The sequence below is a fragment of the Pygocentrus nattereri genome, chromosome 15 (genome assembly GCF_015220715.1).
Source record: "Pygocentrus nattereri isolate fPygNat1 chromosome 15, fPygNat1.pri, whole genome shotgun sequence".
Lineage (NCBI taxonomy): Eukaryota > Metazoa > Chordata > Actinopteri > Characiformes > Serrasalmidae > Pygocentrus > Pygocentrus nattereri.
Genome location: NC_051225.1, coordinates 35,298,258 through 35,313,998, shown reverse-complemented (window position 1 = coordinate 35,313,998; position 15,741 = coordinate 35,298,258). Strand labels below are relative to the sequence as shown.

The following is a 15,741-nucleotide window of genomic DNA, read 5'->3' as shown; positions in this document are numbered from 1 at the left end:
CATTTTTCCGAAAGCAAATATCAGCCGATACTGGTTTGATTCTGATATCATTGTACATTGCTATTAATATTTTGATGTAATACAAATGTTCTACCCTTACATTTGGCCAAAAAGAAATAATTTTGCCCTTTCAGTTTTCAAAATGTCTTAATGTTCAAGAACAAACACCCCCACACAAGCGCACTCCAGTCCAGGGGGAGAGGCGTGTGAATTCTTCATGAAGCTGACCTGATTTTCTGCTGCTCTCTCCTTGCTGTAACTGGGACTTGTTTCCCCACTGCTGTGAGCTAGCTTTAGCATGCAGCACCCACCTCCCTCTGACTGATCTCTGCTGTTTGCTTGCTATGCCCAAATTACAGGCGGGACGGAGATGGGAGCCAAGCAGTCGGCGGGTGGCAGCGCCCCCCTGGGCCAGTCGCCCACCCTGGAGAACATCCGGGCGGCCTACGGGGATGGCACGGGCTGCCGGGCACACGAGCTGATCCGTATCGCCTGCCTGGAGAATGACACAGGCCGGCCACACGGGGTAAGATGCATAACGGAGGAGATGTGGAGGCATAACGAGGATCTTAGACTCCAGGGTGAAAAACACCCGCCATATGAAAAATACCTTCAGTGAAAATGGCTCGGCTGTTATTGCTGTTTCTCAGCCTGGTTGGCACCATAATGTAGACTAATGTTTGAAGTATATTGTGTTATTGATCTGACCCTTGAGTCTCAGGTGTTGGGACGGAGCCTGGCAAGTGGTACCATGAGAAGACGGTTAGAATCAGGATCAGTTTTCATTTGCCAAGTAGTGCAGCTGTACAGTATTGCCATTTATCATGGGCTTTTACCATCCTGTTACCATAGAAGGTGCAGCAGTGCGCCAATGCGCCCTCCTAAATTGTTGGGTGACCAGTAGTAGACGTACCTGATAAGTGTTATGTTAGTATTTTAGTGTGCTCACATGATCCAACTAACGGAAGCAATATTATATAAATGATTTCTGATCAAAATAGTGCAAGCAAGCATCTAATGTTGGGGTCCCCATACCTTTTGCCTGCCAAGAAGGTAGCTGGGTTGAATGTTTTTATTTTATAACATTACACTGTATTTTCTTATTAACATATCTCAAATACAATGGTAAAGCAAAAAAAAAACAATTTGCTACATTATATATTGTCTAAAATATAACTCTGCTGTCAGGACAAAACCTCATATCCCTCATAAACTCATAACTGTAATTTTCCTAGTTTGAAAAAGGCAGCTTTATGTTTTGTCAAAATTTTGTGACGAGTTGACCGACCGAAATTGTCCAAAATTGCTTGGAAAAACATACTTCTCTGTTTACTTCTATTAAAAGTAAAGTTTTTTCAGGTTCCAAACAGAACCATCTACAGCATTCTCCATCAATCTGCAGAACCATTTTACCATTCACGCAAACAATAAGGGTCCTTTGGCTGTTCATGGTTCTATAGAAAACTATTTTCTCGACTAAACAAACCTTGAAATCACATGCAAAAGTTTGAACACCACTGGTCAAGTTGCGTGTTTCATCGAAAATATGACAACACATCTTCTACAGAGAACAAATGTGCCATTTTACTGCCAATTTTTGCACAGAATTTCTAGTTTATTTATGAAGATTAACATATTGGGAAAAAATAAAATGTGTGCTAACTTTTGCACAGGCCATATTTCATGTTTCTAGGACATGTTCACTTATTTTTATGTAGAAAATCAACGAAACGTAATTTTGCATGCATATAACAATAGAATTTGTTATATTGTAAAGACTGAAGCACTACAGTATGTGTACAGTATGTACATGTAAAGTTAAAGTAAGATCACACCTCAGACTCACTCTGATCTTACTGTACCTTTAATCTAGCAACTTTATACATATAGATTGACATCTTGCACATCTTCTACCATATATATATATATATTATATGGCTGACTAATTGCACATATGTAAATGTGCACAGATATACATATCGTTTTTATTTCATAAAATATATTACTTTTGCAGAACTGTACTTTGGCAATACTGGTGTATATTAATGTGTGTAGACAAATGTGTGTGTATATATACACTATATTGCCAAAGTATTCACACATCTCCCTTCACACGCATAGGAACTTGAGTGACATCCCATTCTTAATCCATAGGAATTAACATGATGTGCAACTATAACGGCTTTCCACAATGTTTAGGAATGTTTTTATGGAGATTTTTGACCGTTCTTCCAGATGAGCACTTGTGACACAAACACTGATGTTGGACGAGACGGTCTGGCTCACACTCTCCGCTCTAATTCATCCCAAACGTGTTCTATCGGGTTGAGGTCAGGACTCTGTGCAGGCCAGTCAAGTTCTTCCACACCAAACTTGCTCATCCATGTCTTTATGGATCTGCTTTGAGCACTGGTGCGCAGTCATGTTGGAACAGGAAGGGGCCATCCCCAAACTGTTCTCACAAAGTTGGGATCATGAAATTGTTCAAAATCTCTTGGTGCTGAAGCATTAAGAGTTCCTTTCACTGGAACTAAGGGGCCGAGCCCAACTCCTGAAAAACAACCCCACACCATGATCCCCCCTCCACCAAAATTTACACTTGGCACAGTACAGTCAGACAAGTACCGTTCTCCTGGCAACCGCCAAACCCAGACTCGTCCGTTGGATTGCCAGACGGAGAAGCGTGATTCATCACTCCAGAGAACACGTCTCCACTGCTCTAGAGTCCAGTGGCGGCGCTTTACACCACTGCATTCAACGCTTTGCATTGCACTTGGTGATTTAAGGCTTGGATGCAGCTGCTCGGTCATGGAAACCCTTTCCATGAAGCTCTCTACGCTGTTCCTGAGCTGATCTGAAGGCCACATGAAGTTTGGAGGTCTGTAGTGATTGACTCTGCGCACTATGCACCTCAGCATCCGCTGACCCCACGCTGTCATTTTACGTGGACTGCCACTTCATGCCTGAGTTGCTGTCGTTTCCAAGCGCTTCCACTTTGTTATAATCCCACTGACAGTCGACTGTGGAATATTTAGTAGTGAGGAAATTTCACGACTGGACTTGTTGCACAAGTGGCGTCCGATCACGGTACCACGCTGGAATTCTCTGAGCTCCTGAGAGCGACCCATTCTTTCACTAATGTCTGTAGAAGCAGTCTGCAGGCCTAGGGGCTCGGCTTTATACACCTGTGGCCATGGAAGTGACTGGAACACCTGAATTAAATGATTTGGATGGGTATATAAAGTAGTAGTATTTAAGTACTACAAGGGCGCTATGCACCTAAGATTTTCACTGTGTTAATGTGATGTGACAATGTGGCTTGATATGATTTGATTTAAAGAGGAATTCCACCCTTTTTTTTCCAAATCTTTGAGATGTAAACAAAGTCATTCAGAGTTTGATGTGAAACAGTTTATTGTAGAGAAACTCACAGACTCAGATTTCTATACACTGGTGATGATAGGAGCCTCTCCTGCATCAATGGACTTTTTGACAAATATTGGAAAATTTTTGGAAAAAATACATTTTAGCACAGAATCATATGTCAAAACTTTCATAAATCTATGTTTGAGCCATCAGACACTGTATACATAAACATTTCATATAATAACCCGACATCTGGTTCCTATCACCACTGTGAACAATTCTGATTCGGTAAATTACGCATTTCACGCCAAACCACTTTGAGTGACTTTGTCTTACCCATTGAATTATGTGGAAAATCCCCTTCGAGGAAGTGAGCAGCGGATATATTAAGTACATTTCCAATATGTTCTCTGTTCCTTTGGTTGTGTCCCAACATCCTAATTAGCTTGCTTGCTGCATCACTAGAACCAAGTCAGCTGTGCAAGCAAAGGATTTGGTGTTTGACCCCTGACTGAGGCAGAGAAAGAGCAGTTTCCTCCATCGTTGACTCTACAATGTGCAAATACTTATTGATCCCCTGACAGTATTGCATTGCTTTCTAACAAAGAGAGATCAAATGCTCAACGTCCAGCACTTTTAGTTGTGTATAAGGTGATTAGTTACGATCCACAGTGGAGAGGCGAACGTCTGTTAGACGGCTGTTAGGAGATGAGTAAAGTACTTTAGACTGTGTTCAGACAGCGGAGCAGCACAGATCATGAAATTCCACATGCAGACTGAGAAGTGAAAGGCGAAATGTAAGACGTGTGTATTTAGCCACCCACTTTAGATCAGAGGAATGAGGAAGTGTTTTTCTGCTGTTGGAAGAGCACCTAAAGCAAGACAACCACACACAATGCTTTTAACTCTAGAGCTGCTTCACTGCACCTTATGTAGCCTACTTGTCCTTAAGAGTTAAAGGAATGGTTTGTTGAAAAATCTCTAACACGTTTTTTCTGCTTTCTTCAGGTGGAGTCAGTCAGCCAAGACTGTCAAGTGTCAAACAGTACTGACACTGAAAGTCAATAGTCACCCAAATGTTTTCTCTAAATACATCCACAAAACCTCTAAAAACCATATTCAGGTCTTCATTAGAAGGCCTTTATCCTCGTCTTTTTTTCCTAAGGATTTACTTAGAACATTTGTGTGGGTTTTAACCTGATTTTGCCCGTTTTTAAGCCCAGTGTAGTTGGAGCCGACTGAATTTCACAGTCAGGCTGAATTTCAGCTTCAGTGGCCGTCATTTGCCGTGAAGTGTGAGAGGGGAAACGATGCACATCACAAATTTTGGTTGCTTGTCTCACAGTGTGAGCAGACTCACGAACTAATTTCTCCAAGTCACACCCAAAACCACAAACAGTCAGAACAACCGCTCCTGCATGGAGGCAAAAAAAGTCCACATTTGTGGCACCAGTGTCCATTTATGCCAACTTTCCTCTGTGTGTGGCACAAGTTAGCTGTGCTATTGTAATAGTTTGCCAGTGGCTCAAACAGCCCCATCCTTCCTATGTAGTGCACTAAGTTCTAGCTTCTACACCAAAATAGTGCGCTGTTTGTCTTGTATGGAACTGTGCATGCATGGCTGAATCTCAGAAGGCTATTTGATGTAATGTACTTTATGGGTACAGGAGCAACTATTTTCATATGGGGTGCACTATGTAGGGAGCAGGGAGCCTTTTGAGATTCAGCCAATGTTTTGGCCTGGGACTCAGAGGTGCAGCCTGTTTTTTTTTTTTTTTAATGAAACCGCTTTATTGTAGACAGAGCTGTAGGGGCTATTTCATTTGGAGTGTGAGCATCCATGTTGCATCGTTTCAGCTGGACTGACTGTTTTCGTACAGTGTGAGCATATAAATCGCAGGCTTTGTCGGTACATGATGGGCAGTTCAAACACTCCGTTTGAGTTGTCACTTAAGTCACTTAATGCCTGGCCTAAGTCATCCATAATTCACGTGCACATTTTCTTACATCTTTATCTCTGATATACAGTATGTCTGTTCTGATTGGCTGCAATGTGAATGGGTGGGGCCAAACTGCTGTAGGTTGAGTAGGTGGCTGTGGTTTTTCAACACATCAACAATGAATTCAAAATGGGTTTTTTTGCACCTTAGTTTCCATATATGGCCTTTATGCATTAAAGAATAAATACCACATTTTTAAATATGAAGAATGTTTACATGTTACTTCAAACTCTTGTCTGAAATCACATCAAAGTCTGCGCAACCTTAATGAAGACCTGGACATAGTTTAAGCAGGTTCAGCTAAATTTGGAAGCCAAGCATGTCTTGGTTGATCTGGGGAAAGTGGAGAAATGTGTAAATTAGATTTTTCCAACCTTTTTCCAACAAACCAACCTTTAAATGTGCTCTCACTAAATAGATGTCTGAAGTCTCTTGGGGTTAAAGAGAAATTCTTCCATTTTCTCAAAGTGTAATAATGCAGTAATGCAGTTGCTGTGATGTAAACAAAGTCATTCAGAGTGGATTGATTTTGTTTTGGTTCATAGTAGAGAAACGTAACTCATCCAACTCAGATTTCTATACAGTGATGGTGAGAGGAACCAAGGGTCACAATGTCTACAACACAAATATAGTCATTTTATTTAATTCGGTTCAATTCAACTTTATTGTCATTATACAATACAGGGTAGTACAGTATAACGAAACACTATCGGGCTACTTTTCCAGCGCAGTAATAAAAGATGCATAGTAAATCGTGCAAAAACAAAAGACAGTAAAGGACAAGACAACATGTGCAAAGTCAGTGAGTACAAGTATCGAACGTAGACAAAATGTGCATAGGCAACGGTTATAACAGGTATACTGGACATATAGACAGGATGTGCATAGTCAGATATTCCAGTGTATCAGGTATATAGACAGAAATGTGCTGGTGAAATGCAGTACAGTACAGTAAATGCAGAAGTACTAGTGGTGCAAAAAGAGATGTAAACAGTGATCTGTTTATAAAGTGTACAGTGCAGGTAGAGAGTAGCAGCATAATGTTCAGGTAACATCTTAAATAAACAGTTACAGTATAAATATATAAAAATACTAGAAATAAGGCTCAGCCAGAGACAAACTGCACAGCATACAGTCCTCTGATCTAGTGGAGCTCAGTGTGTGGTGTGCTGGGTGGTCAGGCTGATCAGTAACAGACTGTAGTGTTGCTGTTAAGCTCAGGTCGATGCTGCCGGTGTGACCGGTTTGACAGCTCGGGGATAGAAACTGTTCTTGAACCTGGTGGTTCTGGCTCGGATGTTCTGGTACCTCTTTCCGGGTGGCAGAGGTTGGAACAAGGGGTGGCTGGGATCTAAAACCACCAGTGAATCTTCAAGTCGTCTGAGTATTTTTATGGAATGTAGATTGTTTGTTTTTACAGACTTCTGCTAATTTAACAATGTCTCAGGCATCAGGTCCTGTATTAATTTAAACTTGGCACAAAAAGTTTCTCTAGAATAGAGCATTTCACACCAAACCGCTCCGAGTGACTCTGAATTTGTTTACATCTTAAATATTTAATGATATAGGTGGAATTCCCCTTTAAAAAGATATTCTGGTGTTGATCAATGTAATCTCTATGCTACAGACAGGGTAGAGATTAAGTTGAAAAACATTAGTATATCCATTACAGCTATAATGATTGATCATATAAACGAATTATATTTAAATTGGTTGAAATATTTTAGTTTGCCTCCTTCCTGGATTCTGAAATGCTTAAAGCACTGTTCTATTTTTAAATACACAGTATTGCGTCTAAAATGTAACAAACACTGCCTAGAAATGTGTTGCATGCGTTGTGCAGTGTTCACGTATTATATATGTTGAGAGTTCTGTGGCTTTTTCATAAAAGTGATATTTAGATAAAGCGTAAAATCACAGATGTTTTATGCATTTGTCAGTGTTAATGTATGCAAATTCAGTAGAGATAATTGATTTCAGTTGGAATTATCCAACATGTCTGTGGCATATTTACTTTAGAATTATTGAGGTGGGATTTCTCTGTATATTTTAAAAATATGTGTATTTTTAAAAGCTTTTGCTATTTTTTCCTATGGCTGTGGACCCCCAGACCCCAAAGAAGGTCCTGTTCAACCCCACCAATTTTCAGCCCATACACTCTTTTATAAAATGAATCACATATTTAATTATGTAATGAATTACGCTTAAATTAGTGATGTACAGTGATATCAGAATCATATCGGTATCTGTATATTTGCTTAAAAAAAGGGGCAGTCGTGGGCTGGAGGTTAGGGATCTGGCCCTGTGACCAGAAGGTTGCCGGTTCGATCCCCAGGGCCGACAGTCCATGACTGAGGTGTCCTTGAGCAAGACACCTAACTCCCAGCTGCTCCCCGGGCGCCGTGGATAGGGCTGCCCACCGCTCCGGGCAAGCGTGCTCAATGCCCCCTAGTGTGTGTGTGTGTTCACTAGTGTGTGTGTGTGTGGTGTTTCACTTGACGGATGGGTTAAATGCGGAGGTGGAATTTCCCCGGTTGTGGGATCAAAAAAGTATCACTTACTTACTTACTTACTTAAAACATATCAGCATCTGACAGATGTGTTAAATTTGAACAATAATTCATGCTGATATTTAATGATGTGCTTATTGCACACTGTAAGAGCAGAATTCTGAGCCATTTTATTCAGTATACTGCATTTATAATGGCAATACAGGCAGATTTAGTCCCATTTTCTCTAATTTTTTTAAATGTTTATGTATTGATATCAGCAGATATATCAGTTATCAATGCATCCCTAGTTTGTATTTCATTTACATTCCGTGTTAAAAGATTTGATTGTGCATTTTCTGTGTGTTTTGATGTCAAACAGCTAAAAAAATATGACAAAAAAAAGTTGCTTTTCCACTTTGTTATGGATTAAAAGAATCTTTTAAGTTTTGACAGTTTCTCAGGTTGTTTACATGAATTGCGAGTAAGAAAACATTTTTTAAGAAATGTAAAATAAGGCAAATACAACAGAGCGAGAATTGCTTCTTACTGAACCAGCTGGCAAGAAAACAAGGTCAGGTTTACTCCAGTATGCAGCGTTTTCATTTCTAAATCCACTCCATAAAGTAAAATTACCCAACCTCATTCACACTAAACGGTCTTCTAGTTACACATTGAGTATAAAAACACAGCTCAGAGTTCAGTACAGTTCTTTCTTTGTGCTCCTGTAATTCTCTGTTTTGCTTTAAGGTGATTATAGACTGGGCTGGAGGCCACTGACTGTGGTCATGGTGTCATGTAACAGTCAGCCGTAAGTACGGTTAGGAGCTTATAATGCTATTCCATAAAGGCCTCTTAACCAGCCATCAGTGTCCTGCTGCACCTGAGCCTCCGCATCACTGCAGTGGACTGACTTCAGGTCACATTTCCTCTCAGTGCGTGAGACGGTCACTGTTAGTCATTATTGTGATTTAAGATTTTGGCCTTTGCAGTATTTATATGGAAGGAGGCTGCAATATGCAAATAAGGGCTGAACTAATTAGGTGATGTTTTGATAAATCATCACATTCATGAGATCCAACAAACATAAATGATTTTATTTGAAATAATATGTCAATCTTAACTATGTGAGTTCAAGAGTTCACCAGTGTGCTTTAACACATTGAATGGCAAATGTTCCAAATATGTCATCATTTTTTCAATATTCTGCAGCCCTTGTCCATTAAGGGTGTAATGCGGTACAGAAAAATTGAATAATCAGTTCAATATTCATTCAGTTTTTCATTCATTGTGCAGAAATTGTGCAATATTGCAAAATATATTGCAATACATCAAGAAATTACTACTGTTAAATTGCACAATGTCACAATATTTATTCAGAGTGAATCTGATCAGTTGGAACACAGAAGAAAAACACAATGATCCATATTTTCCATACTGTGTTGCACCAAATCCTGTTATGACCACGTCCTTGTTGTGCACTTTGAAGTTCTACAGTTTGAATTTGCCTGTTGTCTTTTGTCTTTTACATTGTGTAAATTTCATGGTGAATGGTGGATCAAAAGAAGTGGCCAAGAATTACCTGGAAAGTAATGTTATATATATAAAATATTATAATAAAATATAAAATCAGCTTGTAAGATTGAACTTTGGAGGTGTGGAGAAAAGCTGGAATAAAGAGGGGACACACTAAATCTAATCTAAAAAATTGATTTAGTATGTAGAAAAATCTAAATTGATTTAGATGTAGTTGAATTTTCTGCTAAATATATGTGAAGAACTAATGACTGAGGGGACAGTCATAGGCTGGAGGTTAGGGAACCGTCCCTATGATTGAAGGTCACCGGTTCAATGCCCAGAGCGGACAGTACAGGACTGTACTAACCTACTGTACTAACCTAACCTCCAACTGCTCTCCGGGCGCTGCAGATAGGGCTGCCCACCACTCCGGGCAATTGTGCTCACTGCCCTCTAGTGTGTGTGTGTGTGTGTGTGTGTGTGTGTGTGTGTGTGTGTGTGTGTGTGTGTATGTAGTGTTTCACTTCACGGATGGGTTGAATGCAGAGGTGAAATTGCCCCATTGTGGAACTAATAAGGGTCACTTAATCTAATCTAATGTCTTATACTCATTGGCAGTTTTGATGATGAGTGGCCTCATTGGTGTTTTGCACAGTGCTGTATGTGAGAAATACAGCTGTTTGCGAAGGTTTGAACACCCCGGTCAAATGACATGTTCTGTTGATTTTCTGAGAAAAAAAAAAAATATATAAAATGTGCCATGATTTTTACATCGGCCCGATGTTTTTTTTTTTCTTCTGTTACATTTAGCAAATAAACGGTATTAGTGCATTAAAATGTACAGACATGTATCCTCTAAACAGGATGTGTTCACTTATTTACACTTAGAAAATCAACACAAGTGCGTTATTGGAATCTTTTCCATACAGCGGAGTGTTTATGAATGTTTTAAACACGTTAAGCCCAGTTCAGCGGCTGCTGAGATCAGCATGTGGCATTATTAGTTTTATTCAGCAAACAGAGCAGGAATGAAACTCGACCCACATTTTTACCCACAGACAATTTTCACATTAGATGGAAGTTTCATATCTACATACAATCTGTGCGTCGTACAAATATGTATTATCTCAGATTCCAAGTACTGTGAACGTATTATATAGAAGTATTTTATGTAATGCAGCTTTAACTGTTCTAAGTGTCTGCAAGGCCTTATTTTAAAAGTAGCGGCAGCAGTGAGCTGAGATATGACAGGAACTATAACTGGGCTTCTGGGTTGGAAACTATCAGCCAGTGTGAGCCAGAATAAAAAGAGGGAAGTGGACGCTTCCATTTATGCTTGGTGGGACGACCGTGAGAGCCAGAACAGCTGATTCATCTAAAGGCCCAGACCAGCTGGATGCTGTAGTCTAGAATGGCCTGAGACAAATCCAGAGTCGTTTGGTAGTTTTGAATATTAGCAACTGAACAGAGAGGAAATAACTCAGGGGTCAGATTTCTAGTTCTCCTTTTAGTAAAATGCAGTATATTCTCATTGTCATGTCAGATCCTCATAAATTTTTGTTTTTAGTAATTTGACACCATTTGACAGGGGCATCTACATTTCATGGCACATTTCATGATGAATGGACCTAGTCATGATATTCCCTGGAATGCAACCTCTTTACAATGACCAACATCAGAGCTAACTGAGATCTTACCTTCTCTAAAATGTCACTATTTTTTTTAGTTTTTTTGTAATGACAGTGATATTAGACTCAAAAATGCATAGAGCCTTTGTTTTCACATGAAAATTACAATTACTATTAGAGCTCAACCTACAAATGAATTTTAAGACAGGTAGCAATTTTGAAATTTGAACTGCTTAAACCAAACAGAAGTAACCGAACACTCTGTGCTGTGTACAGTTGTGTGCAAAAGTTTGGGTGCCGTGGCCAAAGTTTGTGTTTTGTAAATTTTCTGAATAAACATAAAGTAACTCTTCATCTACAGACAAATTAAATATGGCATATTTCTGCATTTTAGAGCATATTTACTGTTTATTTGTTTATTATTGTGTCAATATTTGCACAGGCAAATACTTTTCAATTCAAATAAATGATAATTGTGTGTTAAAATATGTATGTTTAAAAAGTATGTTCTCTGTATAGAATTTGTTTGTGTGTGTGTGTGTGTGTGTGTGTGTGTGTGTGTGTGTGTATATATATATATATATATATATATATATATATATATATATATATATACACACAAAGCATTTATCGCCATCTAGTGGTTTCACAGTTTCTAATCATTTCAAGTCATAGAGTAACTATTACACAAATATTATGATTGTTTGATTTTCATTTAATCATAGCTTGTTTATTTTACACCTTAAAATACCAGACTAAGTTGTTCAGTAACTAAATTCAGTGTCAATGCAAATGTACTGAGTTATTCTAAAGTTCTAGGAGTGAGGATTTGACCTGCGGACCAATTGTGCCCATTTAAAAGGTTTAAATAAAGCCACAGCTTTACGCCGTGTATCTCATGCTTAATTCAGTAGATTGTTGAGCATGTACATCTAGCAGCACAGCAGAATCAAAAGTGCTGACACTGTAATAAGGTCTGCAGCTCTTTTAACTTCTACATACACATTTTTTGCCACTTCATGCAGGAATACATCAGAGGAGACAGCTGTTCCTCAAACTGAATGGTGCTTTATGTATTTTAGAATTGCATAATGCACAACTTTAGGAGGAAGTGGATCGCTTTAAAAGTGTTTGTACTTGCTGTCATTCCATTCTCATCGAACTGTTTTGGTCTTTCTGTTTTTGGTGTCCAAGCTGGATTTGTGATGAACTGGCATCTTCATTCTTTACTTTTTGAGAAAAACACAAACAGGTTGAACAACCTTACCGAATCTTGATTTTCATAAGCACAGCAATGGGTATAGTACACATGGAAAACCGAGAAAGAGAAGGACTGTGCTAAAAAGGAGCAGTATTGCATAATTTTCTGTGTAAACAGTGACATTTGGACATTGTTGCACCACAATGTAATAATATTTTATTCACTTTTCACCTAAGATTTGTTTTTTAAAGCATTTACCCAATTAGATATATATACATTTATGATATGGTTCTGATTCTTTTTCACAAAGATTGAGACTCGGGTTATACAACATGTACTATTATACAATATGTACAATTTGGGGATTTTCTACCTCTCTGGTAGAAAAGTGTAATTGCACACAATGTGTAGAGAACAATTTATTATGAGGGTTGTGTTTTGGACCCCTTCCCCAAGTGGATGATTCTGATGGTTGAAAGGAGATTCAAAGAGGACTGTGAGTGAATTATATGTTAGTGAATCAGTTTAAAGTTCATTTGGCATTTGAAACCTTAACATTGAGCTGGACCGTCTTTTTGAGCCTGTGCATGTGACATTACTACAAAGCGACGTATGATGTGGTTCAGAAAAACTCGCCCGAAGTCTGACCTGAAGCCCCTTACTTGATTTTTTTTTTTTCAGGTTATACAGGGTGATTCACAGTAGGGTATGCACAACATATTTTAGGGTTTTATTTTCTCCTGACTCAGTAATTCTACTTCTTTCACTTTTAACCAATACATGCGTTTACGGCATTTGGCAGACGCTCTTGTCCAGAGTGACTTACCATTGTACGATATTGCACAGGTGAAAGATAGGATAGGAAGATAAGGTTAGGAGTCTTGCCCAAGGACTCTTATTGGTGTAGTGTTAGGGTGCTTACCCAGGTGGGGATTGAACCCCAGTCAACCCCAGTTACCCACTACACTATACCAACCTGCACAGGGATATATAAAATACAAAGGCACAAAGTACAGGTTGTTAGCTGAATATTGACCTTGGAATCTTTAATATGCATATAAGCCCTCTAGGTAGGGGTTTGGCAATATAATAGCACATACCTAAACTATATAAGACATTTCCTCCTAAGCGATATCTATGGCAATGTTTCTTAAGGTTTGATAAGTTGGAACAGGCCTCATATAAAAATTGTTTGCAAACTGAAAACAGTGTTTTTTTTCATCATTTTACACAGCATTCTGCACTGAATCAAGTTAAATTGTGGTCTCTCTGTGTTAAGTTGCTGTGTACAGTTTTAAAACAGATAGAAAAGTTCAGTAAAGTTTATTGTGATCTAATTCACCATCATAAATCATCATCATATTGCTTATCTTTACCTCCACCCACCTTGACCAATCACAGATGTGTTCCAATTCCAGGGTAATTTGATGAGCCAAGGTAGGGGCAGTCGTGGGCTGGAGGTTAGGGACCCAGCCTCGTGACGTCGCCGGTTCAATCCCCAGAGCCGACAGCACATGACTGAGGTGTCCTTGAGCAAGACACCTAACCCCCAACTGCTCCCCGGGCGTTGCGGATTGGGCTGCCCTTCGCTCCGGGAAAGTGTGCTCACTGCCCCCTACTGTGTGTGTGTGTGCTCACTAGAGTGTATGTGGTGTTTCACTTCATGGATGGGATAATGCGGAGGTGAAATGTCCCCGTTGTGGGACTAATAGGGGTCACTTAATCTTGGATTCATGTAATCCAAAAAAGAAAAATATATTGATCATAGTAGTGAAGGCTAATCCAGGGCCACATTACTGACTGACCGTTGTTTTAATATAGTGCAAAGTACATCACAGTTCAATCACAGGACTAGTATCTTGTGCATGTTGTGCAGTTCTCATTGAGACTAATGTTACACTGATATACATTTAATCTTGTTTATGTATGTTTTCTGCAGTTGGAGCTGCTGTGTGTGGCCAGTCAGCATGGCGACCTGGAGAGTGTCCGGTTCCTGCTGAAGGACGCACGGGTTCAGTTCCCTCAGGAGCCTAATGAAGGGAATCCGGGAATCTTGGCTGCACATTATGGCCAGCACACAGTGATCCAGGAGCTGCTGGACTCCATTCCACGTGAGTTCAGACATACCATTTTGTTGGGTTGTCCTCTCCTTTTGCAAGGTCAACATTACACCTACCTTGTACCTACACTCACTGGTCATTTTGTCAGGTACATTTGAGTTCAAAATGAGCAGTCTTAGATTAATCACTGTTTTTGGTGTAAATTATATCACCACATGGCAACCAATTTACCAGTTGGTGCAGTAGATGCTCAGAAAAACAACACTCAGCGTTCATGATATGCATGCTCTTGAGTCCGTGTATTTGAATAATTAAGTGAAAGGGGTGTGTTCAAAATAATAGAGTGTGAAGTTTTCATTAGTGAGGTCAATCATTCTGTGAAGAAACAGGTGTGAATCAGGTGGCCCTTATTTAAGGGTGAAGCCAGCACATGTTGTACATGCATTTCTCCTTGAAAGCCTGAGAAATATGGGTCGTCCGAGACATTGTTCATAAGAACAGCGTACTTTGATTAAGAAGTTGATTGGAGAGGGTAAAACTTATAAAGAATTGCAGACAATGATAGGCTGTTCAGCTAAAATGATCTCCAGTGCTTTAAAATGGAAAGCTAAACCAGAGAGACGTGGAAGGAAACGGAAGACTACCATTGGAATGGATCGAAGGCTCAGCCAATGATCAAAGACAGTCTCAAGGTACCTGTGAGTACTGTGACAGTTAGAAGACACTTGTGTGAAGTTAATCTATTAGCAAGAAGTCCCTGCAAAGTCCCACTGTTGAAAAAAAGACATGAAGCGGATATAATTTGCCAAAGAACACATCAACTGGCCTAAAGAGAAACGGAGAAACATTTTGTGGACTGATGAAAGTAAAATTGTTCTTTTTGGGTCCAAGGGCCGCAGACAGTTCGTCAGATGACCCCCAAACTCTGAATTCAAGTCACGGTACACTCTGAAGACAGTGAAGTGGTGATGGTGGTGCAAGCATCATGATATGGGCATGTTTATCTTACTGTGGTGCGGGCCTATTTACCGCATACCAGGGATCATGGACCAGCATATGTCAAAATACTTGAAGAGGTCATGTTGCCTTATGCTGAAGAGGAAATTCCCTTGAAATGGGTGTTTCAACAAGACAACGACCCTAAACACACCAGTAAACGAGCAAAATCTTGGTTCCAGTCCAACAAAATTGAGGTTATGAAGTGGCCAGCCCAATCCCCAGACCTTAATCTGATAGAACACTTGGGGGGTGACCTCAAAAATGCCGTTTTTTGAGGCAAAACCAACAAATGCAAATGAATTGTGGGATGTAGGCAAAGCATCCTGGGCTGGAATACCAGTTGACAGGTGCCAGAAGTTGGTTGACTCTATGCAACATGGATGTGAAGCAGTTCTAAAAAACTGTGGTTGTACAACTAAATATTAGGTTAGTGATTCACAGGAATGCTAATTCCTAAAAAAAAAAAAAAAAAAAAAAAAA

At 39.6% G+C, this 15,741-nt stretch overlaps 1 protein-coding gene across 2 annotated transcripts in view; it reads left to right on the top strand.

The window, feature by feature from the left end:
- Nucleotides 1–15,741, top strand: part of lrrk1 (leucine-rich repeat kinase 1) — a 148,275-nt gene that overhangs the window by 23,859 nt on the left and 108,675 nt on the right. For both annotated transcript variants that reach the window (XM_017699556.2, XM_017699557.2), the window contains 2 exons: nt 360–526; nt 14,142–14,313. In XM_017699556.2, coding sequence (XP_017555045.2) covers nt 360–526; nt 14,142–14,313 — 339 coding nt within the window. The remainder of the gene's footprint in view (nt 1–359; nt 527–14,141; nt 14,314–15,741) is intronic.